This window comes from Rhineura floridana, chromosome 5 (assembly GCF_030035675.1).
Source record: "Rhineura floridana isolate rRhiFlo1 chromosome 5, rRhiFlo1.hap2, whole genome shotgun sequence".
Lineage (NCBI taxonomy): Eukaryota > Metazoa > Chordata > Lepidosauria > Squamata > Rhineuridae > Rhineura > Rhineura floridana.
Genome location: NC_084484.1, coordinates 51,306,472 through 51,322,573, shown reverse-complemented (window position 1 = coordinate 51,322,573; position 16,102 = coordinate 51,306,472). Strand labels below are relative to the sequence as shown.

At 40.0% G+C, this 16,102-nt stretch overlaps 1 protein-coding gene and 1 non-coding gene across 2 annotated transcripts in view; one reads left to right on the top strand and one right to left on the bottom strand.

The window, feature by feature from the left end:
- Positions 1–9,762: 9,762 nt before the first annotated feature.
- Positions 9,763–16,102, top strand: part of TUBGCP3 (tubulin gamma complex component 3) — a 99,182-nt gene continuing 92,842 nt past the window's right edge. Inside the window, exon 1 of the mRNA XM_061626651.1 lies at positions 9,763–10,214. Coding sequence (XP_061482635.1) covers positions 10,139–10,214 — 76 coding nt within the window. The 5' untranslated portion in view covers positions 9,763–10,138. The remainder of the gene's footprint in view (positions 10,215–16,102) is intronic.
- LOC133386395 (5S ribosomal RNA) lies at positions 13,936–14,054 on the bottom strand. Its single transcript, XR_009763136.1, has one exon. It is a non-coding gene; the product is annotated as a 5S ribosomal RNA (ribosomal RNA).

Genomic DNA, 16,102 nt, shown 5'->3' with positions numbered 1-16,102 from the left:
TTGGACGTGCTTGGACTATGGCATTGATGTTAGCACTAAGCATCTAAGTTAACACTCATAAACCATTCAGCAATCTGACAAGTGGAATGCATCAACACTGAGGCTTTTACTCAGTCTGTTTCATAAATATATGTACAGCTTCATTTAATTGAAACAGTGAGCTTTACCTGCCTCCCCATTTCATAGAACTAGTCAATGAGGCAATTCTATATAAAGCCTCTGATGATTTTTAAAAAATTATAAGCATTGTTTTACTCAAACATTTTTATTGATGAAAGAACCAATGTCCTCTAGTAAATGCATTTCTACCTTCGGTTGACCAATTGCTAGGCTAAGATTATTGAACATTAAACTTAAAACAGCCTGGACAACATTTTAAAATATTCATATATAAGAGCACATAGAGCTCTGTGGGACCAAGTCATTTTTATTGCAGTGGCTCCATTACTGCTTGCATGGTGCAACTGCACATTCTGTAATGCAATACAGTCATGCTTAAAAGTTAATCAAGCAGGCAGAAACAGGACCATCAGTCCAGTCCTCAGTGTTTAATTGCAAGCCCCATTAATGTCAATACTGTTTGCTTTCAAGTAAAAAGCTGACAGAACTGAGATTTGCTTGTTGAGTTTGGTCCAGCTGACCTGGACTAGAAAGTATTAGAATATGGGGTGGGAGAGTCATGGGGCAGAGAACTAGCAAGTACTAAAAAGGATCCAGCACTCTTGCTGTTAACAGGTCTACCAACTGCATAACAATGTCTGCTAAAAGTGTAATGTGCCATACCCCCTCTCATTTTCAACAAACTCTGCCCACTTAGAATACTACTATTATATCATGAGGCAAAATGGAATTTGTAAAGTTACGTAAGTGATGCGCTAATGCAGTATCTGCTACCCTCTAGTACAGGAATGGGGAATCTTTGACACCAGATGTTATTGCATTACAGCTTCCACCATCCCTGACCACTGGCCATGCTGGCTGGGGCTGATGGGAAATGGAGTCCAGCAACACCTTTTCTCAGTCTGCCTCTGTATTAGAATTGTTTTTAAAGATGTTTTAAAATATGTTTTTAAGTTTTTTTTAAACAAACATGTTTTAAATATGTTTTTGGTGCTTTTTCATTTATTTGCTGAACTGGGCTCCCTTTGGGGGCCACAGATTTAATTTGCTGTAATCATACCTAATGCTCTTAAGACTACTAACAGAATTCCCAAATCTCGATTATACATTTTAAAAAAACAATAACTAGTTGCTTTGTTAACCCGTCACTTAATATGTTAACTTCCTATGTTTAATATAAGTAAATATAGCTTGTAAGAATATGTTCCTGGCTTCCTTTGGCAGTCCTCAGTTCCATGCATGTGGGACTATTTTATTTCATTTCTTTATTTATTAGATTTATATCCCGCCCTTCCTCCCAGTATGAGCCCAGGGCAGCAAACAAAACCAACAAAAACAACTGACCAATTATCCAAACTTGGAAACCACCAACCCACAGCACCTCTGTCTGGCTAGGTTTCAGACTCAATTTACTGGCCCTCATCCAGCCCACCACCAAGCCCAGGCAGCGGTACAGGGCTTGCACGGCCTCTCCTGGTTCAGATGTTACAGAGAAATAGAGCTGAATATCATCAGCATACTGCTGACACCTTGCCCCAAATCTCCTGATGACCGCTCCCAAGGGCTTCATATAGATTTTAAACAGCATTGGGGACAAGATGGTACCCTGCGGCACCCCACAGCACAACTGCCAGGGAGCCAAGAGCCAATCACAAAATGCTATTCTCTGAAAATGACCCGGGAGATAGGATAGGAACCACAGTAAAACAGTGCCTCCGATACCCATCTCACCAAGTCAGCCCAGAAGGATACCATGGTCAATGGTATCAAAAGCCATTGAGAGTCCAAGTAAGAATAACAGGGTTGCACCCCCGTTCGTCCCAATAAAGATCAACCATTAGGGTGACCAAGGGGACTACTAGTAAGTGGGGAGAACAACATCAGACTTTGGAAATACATACTGAAGAGGAACTTAGTAACGGTTTGGGGGTGTTACGATGAAGAACCAGACATTTTAGAATGTGAGGTGAAAACTGCTCTTAAAATACTTGAAAGAAACAAATCACCAGGAACAGATGGCATACCAATAGAGTTGCTACAAGTCACTGAGACTCAATCTGTCCAAAGTTTGACAAAAAATTGTCAACAAATATGGAAAATAAAACAATGGCCCACAGACTGGAAGCGTTCAATCTACATCCCAATTCCAAAGAAAGGGGATCCCAGGGAATGCAGTAATTATCGAACTATTGCTTTAATATCCCATGCAAGTAATGCTCAAGATTCTACAACAAAGGCTCTTACTATATGTGGAGTGAGAAATTCCAGATGTCCAAGCTGGATTTAGAAAGAGGTACAACAGAACATATCACAAACATACATTGGATAATGGAGGACTAAGGATTTTCAGAAAAAAAATCACCCTGTGCTTTATAGATTACAGTAAAGCCTTTGATTGTGTAGATCATGAAAAGGCTAGGATTGGCGAAGGCAGCTATGAGAGAAGTAGAAAAGGTCCTCAAATGCAAAGATGTATCATTGAACACCAAAGTCAGCATCATTCAGACCATGGTATTCCTGATCTCTATGTATGGATGTGAAAGTTGGATAGTGAAAAAAGCGGATAAGAGAAAAATCAACTCATTTGAAATGTGGTGTTGGAGGAGAGCTTTGCAGATACCGTGGACACTGTAAAAGACAAATAATTGGGAGTTAGAACAAATTAAACCAGAACTATCACTAGAAGCTAAAATGATAAAACTGAGGTTATAATACTTTGGACACATCATGAGAAGACATGATTCACTAGAAGAGACAATAATGCTGGGAAAAACAGAAGGGAGTAGAAAAAGCCACCGCTCACACTTTGAATGAACATAGAAGAAATCCATCTGGGAGGGACAGGACTTGATGTTGTCGCTCCCAGGCTGCATTCACACTGTACATTTATTCCACTATTATTCCGCTTTAAACAGTAATGGCTTTCCCCAAAGAATCCTGGGAAGTGTAGTTTGTGTAGGGTGCTGAGAGTTGTGAAGAGACCCCAGTTTCCCTCGTAGACCTGCAGTTCCCAGAGTTCCCTGGGAAGAGAGATTGATCAAACCACTTAAGGAATTGTAGCTCTCTGAGGGGAATAGAGTCCTCCTATACTTCCCAGGATTCTCTGGGGGAAGCCATGACTGTTTAAAGTGGAATAATAGTGGAATAAATGTATGCTGTGAATGTGGCCCCAGAAGGAATTGTATGGGCAAATCATGGCTGCCCCTATGTAAAAGCTGTCCGAATCCTATAATCCCCCAGGCCTCAGCCAACAAAACTCAAAAAATAGGACTGCAGCCTTAGATACAGAGTTATGAGACCAACATTTAGTGTTTACTTTACAGGGCCTTTAAAAGCTGTTTTTCACAACTTCTGTACTGCCATCTGGTGTAAACAACATGAAAATACAGTATAGTATACCATTTGCTGTATTCTGTATCCCAGCTTTCAACATACATATTTCTGTACTGCTCGAAGCATTTTCCATGTGCTAAAATATCAGATTCCATGCATATTCAGACAGCCCTACCATATACCATTCAAATACCTCTTTCTAAAGATTGTTAGTGGTAGCGACGCAATGTGGTGGATGAAGAGAGAGACACACATTTATTCTCATATAGTTACTCCCACCTCAGATTATTCCTCCCGGTAATATGACTTTTCAGAAAATTGTGGGAAATACGTTCATCTTTAGCTTCCGGGAAGGGTGACTTCGCTTGTGCCTGCTTTTGGGACGGGCTCCCGCCTCAAAAGAAGCTTATTCAGATATAAATCAGTCAGAACATTTTTTTTTTGACTGATGAAATTTCTCCCGGGCAGGGAGAAACGTAGAGATCAACCTCAAAAGCCTGTTTTTGTTGGGAGGACTGGATTTCATTAATTTATGAGATAAGGTCCAGCCAACAATGCCGGACGGACTTCCTAACAAGCTCTATCTGTTTAAGCGATACGTTTATCTTTTCTTTAAAGAGAGAACGGACTAACAGGCAAGCACCCTTCTTTCTATTATTTTTTTTACTTGGTTTAAATTGTTGCAGCAAAAGGAGATTTGTCAGATTGATCGGCTTTGGACAACTTCTGGGTGAGATATAGCTCTTCTCTGTTATTCACGAAATTAACAGCTTATCTCTGTTTCTGTCGCAAAAAGCTGTCCTGGAAGTGCATTCTAAAGATAATAAACAGAAGAGGGATTTCTATTCCTGATTTCTATTCCGAGGAATATTATATTGTCTGGGACTATTCTCTTTTTGGTCTATTTTATTTTGACGAATCTGCTTCTTCACGACGCCACTAACTGTTTTGATGCTGGGAACTAAATTTGTTTTGCATTCTTGAACATAGAGAGATAAGGCAGGTTGCTCTGTTTATACTGTGATGTCATCAAGCCTGGAATATTAACCCAATTGTTGCTGAAATAAGAAGTGGTTCTTCTTTATTTTTGTTTTGCTTTGTTTTTGTGGTTTTAAAAATGGCAATCAAGAAAGTGGCTGAGAATCTGGAAGTAACTATGTTTCAGAAAATAATGGATGAGATTGAGATAACGAAACAAACCCTGCGACAGGGTAGTAAGGAGCTGAAAATTGAACTGAGCAAAATGACGCAGGAGCTTAAAGAAATAGGGGATCCTGTGAGAGAGGAGGATGAGATCAGAGATGAGAAAAGAAAAAATAAAGGGAAGATACAAGCCCTGGAGATTGGAACAAATGTGGAATTGGAAAAAGATCTGGAGTTTATGGACTTTAGAAATAAAATCTACTGTTTGGAATTTAACGTTATCTCTGAAGAAATTAATGAAGATATTAGAGATAAAGTTATCAATGGCTTGGATAATCTTCTGGACTGGAATGATGTGATGGAGCTTGATATAGAGAAAATCTATGGAATTAACTGCAGCCATGTGACAATGGAAAAACTCTTAAGAGATGAGCCAGTGCATTTTGTAAAAAAGAAGAACACAGATATGACTTTACAACAGTATTTCAGCAACTTATTCAGAATGGATGGCAAGAAAATATTTGGGACAGAGGAAATTCCCATCAGACTCTTATTATATGACTATGGCTACAACAGCAAGATTATTATGGAATACTGATAATGGAAGATTGGACACTGAAATTACTGGACTTAACAGGACTATTGAAGATGGAAGATGGAACTAATAGGGATAATGGAATAATGGCTATTGAAATTATTGGACCTAACAGATTCTGATGAGATGTATTAATCGAAATGTTTATTTGGACTATGGTTATGACAATAAGATTATTATAATTATTAACGAGATGGATTAATTGACATGTTTATTTGGAGAAAAATTGATAGATATATTTCTTAAAGAATTGAAACCTCTCTTTGACTTTTTGTGGAAAGAATAAAGTAATGTTTATGAGATTTGATGATTAATTAAGATAACTTACTGGAGGAAAGTGATTTTATAATATGATTTAAGAGGCAGGAATGGTATATATTGTAGACCTATAACTGATTTGATATGTGACAAATGGGAAGTCAACATTTTATTTTTTTTTGTTTAATCATTTTTGTTTTGTTTTGTTTTTTGTCTTTGAATGTTTTATGATTTTGTTTTCTATGTTTTATGAAAATTTGAATAAAAATTATTGTAAAAAAAAAAAAAAAAAAGGAAATACGTTCATCTTTAATGTTAAGTTGGCCAAATAATAATTATAGCTTTCATAAAATAGAGTAAAGACAGAAAGTAGAAAATTGTAAATTGAAGAATTATAATTACAGGCTGCACAGGAGGATGTTTTTGGTGCTACAACACAAAGAAAAGGGTTCTTTCTTCCCACACCCCTTCATTCGGTCCTGATGACTAGTTAAGCTCAAGGTTCAGGCAAAGGGCATTGAGAAGAATGGAGCTCAGTCAAGGCTCCTCTTGAAGGGAGTGAAAGATACTCGCACCCTCCAAGAGGAGCCCCTGAATCATTTGCATTTTTATTCATTTGTTGCTGATGAGCAGCTGAAACCAAGGTTGCTTATACTAAGCACACTTGACTGCAAGTACATTTATTTGAAATAAATAAATTATACTTCCATGTACATTTCTTTAGGGCTTGAAGCAGACAAAGTGAACTATAGTCCATGGAAGCTTATCCTACTATAAATCTGTAGACTAAGGTAGGGACAAGGAGCCTCTGGTTCTCGATGTTAGTGGACTCCCATGAGCCTCAGTCAACATGGGCAATGGTCAGGTTTGAGGAGAGTTGTAGTCCAGCAATATATGGATGGCTGCAGGTTCCCCAAGTCTGTTTTAAGGATGCAGATTCTGGGCTGTATCCAACAAAGTCGTCCCATTAGCACAGGTGTGGCCAGGGTCAAATGTTCCCCACACCTGCATTAGTGAGCACAAGGACTTCTGCCTGTGCAACCTTCTCTTCTCCCTGTGTGTACCCCCATCTCCTCTGGAGAGTTGGGGAAACCCCCATAACAGATTTGTGGGAGATACAGGTGCTACGTGGACAGAAGAAAAGGAGAACTCCATTGTGAAGGCAGAAGTCCTTGCACTAACAGGATGACTTCACTGCAAACAACCCTCTGTTAGAACAGCATATTAAATGCTAACTTCATTGTCCTTATTTTGTTCAGATCCAGTGCTGTCTGGAACTAAATCCTGATTATACTTAAGCTTCTTAGAGTGCAAATCTACCTTGCAGACTAGAACTGTATGTTTTGAGAAGATATTGTTACAGTTTGGATCATGTAAGGCAATATTGTCTCCTGACATTTAATTTAGCTAAAGTTAGGCAATCATTCATGTGACATAACACTCAAGAATTCATTTAAATGTGCAGTCACTATCACAATGCATTCCTTATACTCATGCTGTGACACAAATATATTCAAGTGAACTCAGAGGCAACTGAGGAGATTTCTCAAGATTTGCCCATGCCATGGTTTTTGTATAATGCCTTAACTCTGTAGCCATGAGTTTAAAGTTGAATTACCTGACATCATATGATCGACAGATGGATGACCCTGCCCACCTGCCAAAGTAACCCATGCATGGTGGATCCTCTGACTGGATCCAGTTCCCCACCCCTGCTCTTAAAGGTGAGATGATAATTTTTAACCATGTCTTCCCCAAGTATGAAGATTGTTCCACCCTGCTACACATGGTCAGGTTTTGTTCTTCCTAGTTGTGCTTTGTCAGGAGTCTGCATCTAAAGTAGCACCCCCTCCCCTCCATTCAATGTGGCCTACAACACTCTAGAAAATTTCTAGCTGAGCTGGATCTATTAAGGAAGTATAAATGGCAAGGTAACAATATCTGATCTCACCTTGCCCTATTCAATCATCTATCTCAATTGCCTTCCTTGGATTTAATTATTTAAGATTGTGTTGACTTGGCCTATAGTGTCTTCCTGCTGCCACCAAAGAGAAATACTGAGGCCAAAAATACTATGACAGGAAGTGGGATTGTAAGCAGCTCAGTAACAGATGCAACATTATTGCATCTTCTTAATAAAAAAACATATAGGAAATGCTACTGTAGATGCAGAGTACTTCATTCTAAAGAATTTCTGAGGCACACAAGTCTAGGGTTGTTGACCTCTGCTTCTTCTCTTTGTAGCTCCTTTGAATACACTTCCAGCAAGCACTTACATCTTTTTTATTTGCCATGTGCAACCAGAGCTCTCTGGATATGTTGCAAATCCATTATTCTCAAGTTCTTTAATTTCTTTAATTAAATTGCAGCTCGAGCAACATCAGCATGAAAACTCAGAAGGAATTGCTATTATTTATGTTCATTTAGTTGTTTTCTCATTATGAGTTTTCCAAATGCCCATCAATAAAAACAGCTAAGCAATGCCAATGCATTACTGGTACCATTTTTGTCCTTTTAGCACAGCACAACAGTCACATCTCTTTTCTGGACAAGCCTCCCTACTATATTTTAAGCTTCCCTTTCTGAAAACCCTACTTAACACTTTCCTGTTTTAAGGATCATTGTCCAGCTGCTAGATCTCCATTCTGAGAAGTATCTACCACCCCCCTCTCTACCACTTTACTCAAGGAGAGGCACTTGCAACCAGGTTGTAGGTATTATAAACCATTGGGTCCAGGTGAGCTTTTTCAAAAGTTGACTACCACACTACTACTTGTTTAAGGACCACAGGCACTCCACTCATGCAGAGACGTGCTCACCACATCCTGACATGCCCCCAGTCAATCCTGCTCCTCCAGATTGGTTTTCACCAGCTAGGATACATAGGGGTCAAGAGAGCAAGAAGACTTTTGTAATGATGCAACCAGCCTGACCTGTCCACGTAAACTGAAACTGATCCCAAAAAGAATGGGAAGGTGCTACACTGGACACCTAAACCGGGGTTGCAACAACTGTGGCATCTAAGGGACTATGGAGATATGTTACTTCAACCTCAAAGTGCCCTGCAAACTGTTCACAGCATGTTGCTGAGTGCTCCAGAGGCCCACCTGCTACTTCTGGTCTGACTGGCCTCTGGACCATCAGAAACAACTCTGCTGGATGGCTCTTAAGGATGCAATTGAAGTGGCAAAGTACTCCTATTTCCTAGGAATACATTAAGGCAAACTTTTACTAGCTCTTGGAAATTAGCCCAATTACTTGGCAAGTCCATCTTCTTCTTGGAAGGATGGAGTTTGATGGTTAGATGCAAGGCTTGGAGGAGTGTACTTTTATGTCTTCCATTTTAAGGGAATGCTGAACACCTGCCACTCATCCTCTTCTGCCCACACCATGAGTATGTTGCAGTAGGCTCTCAAAAGCACTTCACCTGAAGAAGCTGGAAATCACAAGAATCTCTGAGCACTTGTCCAGGCATATGGAGGCCCATCCACGCACAGGATTATCATTTAATTTTAAAGAGCTAGGTGTGTGTGTGTGTCAAGAATAAGTCTGTTTAGCCTAGAAGAAATAAAGGAAGGTTAGAATTAAGGAGAAAATGAAAATTGCAACTGTCAGTAAATGCAATGAAGTAGATGACAAAGCAGAGCATACACTTTAAAAGCAAAAGCAAAAACAAAATGAAAAGCAGGGACAGATAAGACCCACCACTTGTTTTTAAAATACCATTGGTGTTGCTTGAGAGTTTGTGATTTTATAAATTCTCTGCTGCTGGATTTTTTTAATGCTACTACTTTATATTCTTATTGCTATGGTTTATATTTTTGTGGTTTTCTTAAATTGTTGCTCATCATCTAAGCTCCCCATAAGCAAATCAGAATAAATACTAAATAAACAACCACCCTCATCTATTCTAAATGCAAACAAATCAGGATGAATGCTCAATGAACGGGTCGTCCGGAAGTGCCCCGAATCACCTTTAATTGTACTGCCTGAATTTGCCGGGATTTGCTTGAATCCCACCCGAATATAGTGACAGTCTGAAGGGCTCTACCACTCCACGTCCTGTTCCCCCGCCCTTGAAACCTAGAAGTAGCAAGGAGTTAATCACATTGTAGTTTTGCTTTCCATTATAAGGAAAGCAGCGACTCACACTTCAAAGAGCGAGCCAAAGAAGCAGAGAGACTCGCACCTTTTTCTTATTATATGCCCCGGCTCTGTTCATTTTAAAAGCGATGACATCACGCTGTGGCCAGTGAAGTAGCAGAGTGGCCATACGACAATCACGGAGGAATCCCCCTCCGTTTTCTTGGTGCCCTTCACGGAAAGGCAATCTGACTGCTCATGAAAAAAATCATGGCTACAGCATTGCCCGAAAGGAGATGGGACAGAAGCAAAGAAGAGACACTCAAATAAACTCTGGTCCGCTCCGGTATTGATGTTCTTTTCTACCACGGAACTTCCTCGCCGCGGCTAGGTTGTAGCGCGAGGGAAGGTGTTTGCTGTTGCGCCGTCCGGGCTGCGGGGCATTGTGGGGACCCGCGTTTGAAAACCGTTGCTTAGTTCTGTCGGCGTTTCCCTCCGCCCCGTCCCTCTCCCTCTGGCGGGTTTTATTAAAATGGCGCCCTAAGTAACGAGCAAGGCGAGCAACGGGTTGGGAGGTGCGGAGGGAAGGGTAGACCCGATGCGAGGATGGCGAGCCCGGATCAGAAGTCCCCCAACGTTCTACTGCAGAACCTATGCTGCCGCATCCTGGGCAAAGGCGAAGGTAACTACTCATGTCTCCTCCTCCTCGCCCTCAGTCAGCCCACTAAGGTGCTAATTGCTCCTTCCCCTTATCCTGAGAAGGGTTGATTTCGGGGTCGGGGTAGTGTTAAACGGCTCCGGTCCTACTGTCAGCAGAGTAGCTTGGAGTTCTACAGGCGGAGCAAGGGATGCTTTCTGTCTCTCCTCCTCCCAATAACAATGTCGCATGTAGACGAAGAGGGCGGCTGCTACTGCTTCTCGTGGGTGGTTACCTGAGCAGACCAGACCAGACCAGACCGACTGATTCACGTGCCCTGGGAATAAGTTGGTAGCAACACCATCTGTTCTCTCGACCGAGCTGCTCTCTCGACCCAGCCACTCTGTCTTCCCACAACCCCACCTCTCACTTCTGCACCTGGTAAAAGAGGTGTCTGCAAGAGTAATGATGTGCAGGAGAGAGATAAGGCTACTCAAACGAGGACTCCAGAATTAGGCCAATCTCCTTGGCCCTGAAGTTGGCTGGGTGGATTTAGGCCTCAATCTAGTCTTCTATACAGAGCTGCTTTGTGTATAAAAAGTGATACATTGGGGAAGAATAAAATATGATAGCCATGCAAGACAAATAGACAGATAGCTAGATCACAAGACATAAAGTGTCTGGAATAGCTATGCATAAATGTAATATTTTGCATTTAGGTAGGGAAAAAAATCAGAAGTGCAAGTCCAGGATGGGCAATCAGCTTGGCAGCAGGATGTGCAAAAAGGATCATGTGGTTTTAGCAACTCTTGATCTTGACACTACTTCTGTTGATGCAGCCTAGAATTGTATCAGCCCTTGTAGCTGCTACAGTGTAGCTTGTGTCTGTTAAAATCCAGAAGAGCTTGGTAGGGCAGTGCAGATAGGGTGGCATTGCTCGGCTGTTTTCCCAACACTAAGAGCTGCTGGCTCTTGAAGGGGGAGTAGGGAAGCGCAGGGAGCTCAGCATGATGTGGGCATGACAGCAGGAAGGCCACTGCACCACACTGAACTCCCTGACTCTCTTCCTCTCAGGAACCAGCACTGGTGCTCAGTGTTGGGAAGGCAGATGAGCAACAACCCTTCCCTGTCCTGCCCTGCTGAGCACTTCTGGGTTTTAGTAGGCACAAACTGCACTGTAGCAGCTACAATGGCTAATACAATTCTAGGCTACATCAAAAGAAGTATAGTGTCTAGAACATGAGTAGTAATGGTACGGTTCTGCTTTGGTCAGACCTCACTTGGAATGCTGTATCCAATTTTGAGTACCATGGTTAAAGAAAGATATTTACAAACTGGAATGTCCAGAGGATGACAAAGATTGTGAGAGGCCTCAAGACCAGGTCCTATGATTTGGGCAGTGGTCTGTAGAACGGATAGTGTTAGGTTTGAGAGTGAATATTATTCTTGGGAACACAATTGTGATTTGTTCATTTTTCATGAAATGAAACTTCGTTCTGTGGGAATTGCTTTTCAGATCTCCGTTCATACCTTCTAATTTACTAATAAATAAATAAATAATAAATAAATAAATAAAAAGATGCCCCCGAGTAATCAGGCAGCAGACTTTTTTAAAAAAATGCAGATACTTATAAATGCTGCAGATGACAGGCACCATCTTTAGAGGCCTTCCTTTTCTCTTACACTTTTCTGCTGAAATACATACGCATATAAGCTTAAACCCACAACACAAAGAAATTATGCTTGTTGCTTCAGAAATAATTGTTTTTACTTATATATGCAAATTTCATTAATAGGTGTTAATCAGATAAGACTTCTTTCACTGGGTGACAACCATACTTTATATGTATCCTGCCTTTCCTTAAAAATCAAAGATGGCTAATAGTCTAAAAATAGCAATTATAAAAATAAAATAAATATAGCTAAAAAGGAAACTAAAAGTCTTAAAGCAAGGGAGTAAACATAAAAAAGCTGAGCATCAGTTAAAACACTAGCAATTCAAAAGCAGAACCAGTAAAACATCATAATTAAATACCCCATGACAGAATAAAAGGCTACAATAATGTCAGCATGGATTATGATCCAGTTAAACTGTTAAAGACAGCGCAAGGCAAACTTCTTGGGAGGGAATTCCAAGAACTTGATCCAGCTACCAATAAGACCCTGGTCCTGGTCCTAACCAGACATATTTTAGGTGTCATTAGGACTCGTAAGAGGGCTTCCATTGATGGATTTAATGAGCAGGCAGGCTCATATATGAGGAGATGGTCTCTCAGGTATCTTGGTCTCAAATTGTGAATGGCTAAAAGCCATCACCAATATTTTGAATTGGGTCCAGAAACAAATCAGAAGCCAGGGAGTTGCATGCTTCCAATAATCCATTGGTCCAGAATGAGTCGATCAGGTTGTTAATTGGAGGTGGAAGTTTCTGGACACTTTTCAAAAGCAGTTACATTTAGTGACTTTCAGTGATCCAGATGTGTCGCTATGGCCAGATCTGCAGTCTCCAGGAGCAGCTATAACTAGAGCTGCAGCCTAAACTGGGCAAAGGGACATCTGAACATGGCTGTCATCTGAGTGTCAAGATTGAGGCCACATCTGGAAGCATCCCCAGACTATGGACCAGTGTTGTGCAACCCTATCCAGCACCAGTTAAATCCTTTTTCTGATAATGGTGCAGTTTGCATGTACTGTTACGCTGCCCCAATATAAGCGAAGCCATGGTTTGGGTTAGTGTTGCATTCGATCCTGTGCTCATGGTTTATCTCACTCCAGGCAAACCATGAGCTGTAGCCAAATCTATAGCTTATTGTTTGTCATTTGTCTTGGGGGAGATAAAACACAACCCTGGGTTCAGAAATCATAGCTTAGCTTATAGCAGCATGGCAGCAGCAGGATCCGAGGACATGTACCTTCTCTCCTTGATCTTCTCTCCAGGAATCTGCACATTTGCTCATTCACTGTGTGAATCTTGTCATTATCTCAACAAGTATTTGCTTGTTCTATGAAGTTTCATTAAGACCGGTTGGGTGAAGGCTTTGGGTTTTTTGTGTGTGTGCATGCTGTTGTGAATATCAAACAAGATTCACTAGTAAAGAAGTTATTTCATTGCAGTTCTGCTTGAGATATTCCACCTGACAATATTATGAGACAAATGTTTAGTCTGTAAAGAAGAAAGATTCAGCTGAACTTGTTTGGATTTCACCAAATAACTGTATATAGAATTGTTGTACTGATAAAGTTGATAATTGATAAGTAGCTAGATGGGTGCCAAAATGCAAAGTTAAACAATTGGAGAGAAGTAATTAATGACATTTGCAGGAGTACGCTGTTGGCTTCTGGGGAATAATTTGTCAAAGTGTTTGCATCTGGCACGGAAATGAAACATTAACAACCCAATTCTGTGCATGTTTACTCATGTTCTACCATGTTCAGTAGGATTAACTTCTTTGTAAACTTCCATAGGATTGCAGCCTAATGCTGCATTTCTCTGCTCACATACTTGGGAGTAAGGCCCGTTGAATTCATTTGGACTTACTCCTGAGTGAACATGGAAAGGATCAGGCTGTATGTTGATTTTATGGTTCCAATTCAGTCTGGGGAATAGGTCCTGAAAAACATGGTGTTCTATAAGCTGGTGATAAAGTTGGGCATTTCTTCTTGTAGTTATATGCCTTCAAGTCGATTACAACTTATGGTGACCCTATGAATCTTTTTTTTATGGTAAGAGGTATTCAGAGGTGGTTTACCATTGCCTTCCTCTAAAGCCCTACAGCACCTGGTATTCCCAGGTGGTCTCCCATCCAAGTACTTACCAGGCCTGCCCCTCCTTAGCTTCCGAGATCAGACAAGATCGGGTGTGTTCAGGGTAGTATGGCCATAGGCTAGGCCTTTCTTAAAGATAACTTATTGTTTGTAGCCTGCCTTATATCAAATATTCAGGTTGGGGGAGAAAATTCTTTGTCTAAAAGTCATAATCTATAACGAGGGAAAGGTAGCAAAACCTAAACAATAACAAAATGTTTCATTTTATCAAAAGTAGAAAGTCATATTAGTTTTTTTAATGCTTCAAATTCTAAGATACATCATCAGGTAAAAAAGCTGCAGGGAGCTGAGGTGAGCCAAGACTAGAGAAACAGCTAAAATTAAAATACATTGTAGAATAAAAGTAGCAGTTGCCCAGGTGATATGTTGGAAATTGCCTTCCCTTATTATGCAGTTCAGATACCTTTACAAATAAGGAACATTTTAATTTGTCTGATGTTTATGTTTAAAATGCTTTACTTCTATCATTTTTTCTCTTTAGAAATACTAAGATGGTTTCTCCTTATTTATAATGTTGTTTTTGTTGGACTTAAGTATTACATTTTATAAGACTTTATTTGTCTTATAAAACATAATTTTATGTGCCTTTATATTATATTTTTTTTCAACATAATAGTTAGAATAATTATCATGCTATGGTTAGCATTATGATCAAACTTGACAGTGTTGCTTATTATGTTAGATATATTATAACTGTTCTTACTTACAAAAAAGCCAACCTTCATGTATTTGCTGGGAACTTTGTAGATATTTTGCTCTTCAGTGTTGTTTGTGCTGAGTCTTGTGCAGTGCAATCCTGTACATGTCAGTGGGAACTATTCCCAGGGACGTGTGCATAGGGATTTCAACGTAACTTTACATGTTACTTCATTTTTGGAAACTGCATCACTACATCACTAACTTAGGTTCATTAATTTCAGTGGGTCTACTCTGAGTAGGACTCTGAAATAAGTTCTCAAAGTAAAAAAATAGGCTTATAAATCATGAGGCTTGAAAATGTATTTGTTCTGTTACTTTGTTTTTGGCTTTATTGGCATCTATGATGGCTAGCAAGCTGGTCTTTAAAATTTGTTGAATTTTTTGGGTTTTCACAGTAATATAAAGCCTACATTGAGCCCTGTTTGTCTGAAATGATCTCAGAAATGCATGTTCCTACTTTCAAAGTTGAAGAAAACAGCACTGACTGAGAATATACAAATTAAAGTGTAGTCATTCCATTGGTTTGGTTTTGGTAGCACAACATTTAGAGGTTGCATCGAAATCGTAGCCTGGCCCTATGAAGTGTGGCTAAGGCTGCAATCCTATACCCACTTATCTAAAAGTAAGACCTAGTGTACTTAATTAGAGTTACATCTGATTAAACATGTATAGGACTGCACTGTGAGTTACAAACGTTGGGACTGCATACCACTAAAATAGTTCTGTGAGATGCTTGTTTGTGTAGGCAAGGGACATTTTAGGTAGAAGAAACAGCATTCAAAAAGACAATACTCAAACTCATTTATTAATTTATAATAATTTTTATTATAGTACCATCAATGTGCTGGTGATTTGCAGAGTTCAAGAGGACATGTCTCTTCTTCTTTATATATGTGTGAATTATAAAGACAGCCAGAATTTTAAGCTATGCTTTGTGGGTTTGGATGGCGCATGCTTCCTTGTTGGACACCTTCCTTTGAATGTCAGTAATTGTTGTCAATTGTAACATTCTCAAATGGTGCGAAACACTGTGAGAGTGTTGGTAAACTCCTATAGGTCATGCACAGGGGCACAATTTTCTCTGACATTGGTATTTTGGTACTGAAGCCAATAATGAAATCTGAGGTTTTTACTAATTCTTTTGAAGGAGGCCACCGACACTGTGCCCCAGAAATGTTGAGGGTGACTCTAATCATATTTACATTCATCTTTCTGTAAACAGAGAAATGTGGTCATCTAAAGGTCCTTGAGTGAGAGTTGCCAACAGCTGAAGTGAGGGTTCAGGTTACTTGCAAACATTAGCAGATGGAATTGGGGTCTCAGTGACCCTAAAGCTGAATTAATAAACTTTGCAGAAAATGATAGCTATGATGAAAAAAAAGCCAGTTTTGCTAGGTGACAAGGTTCTA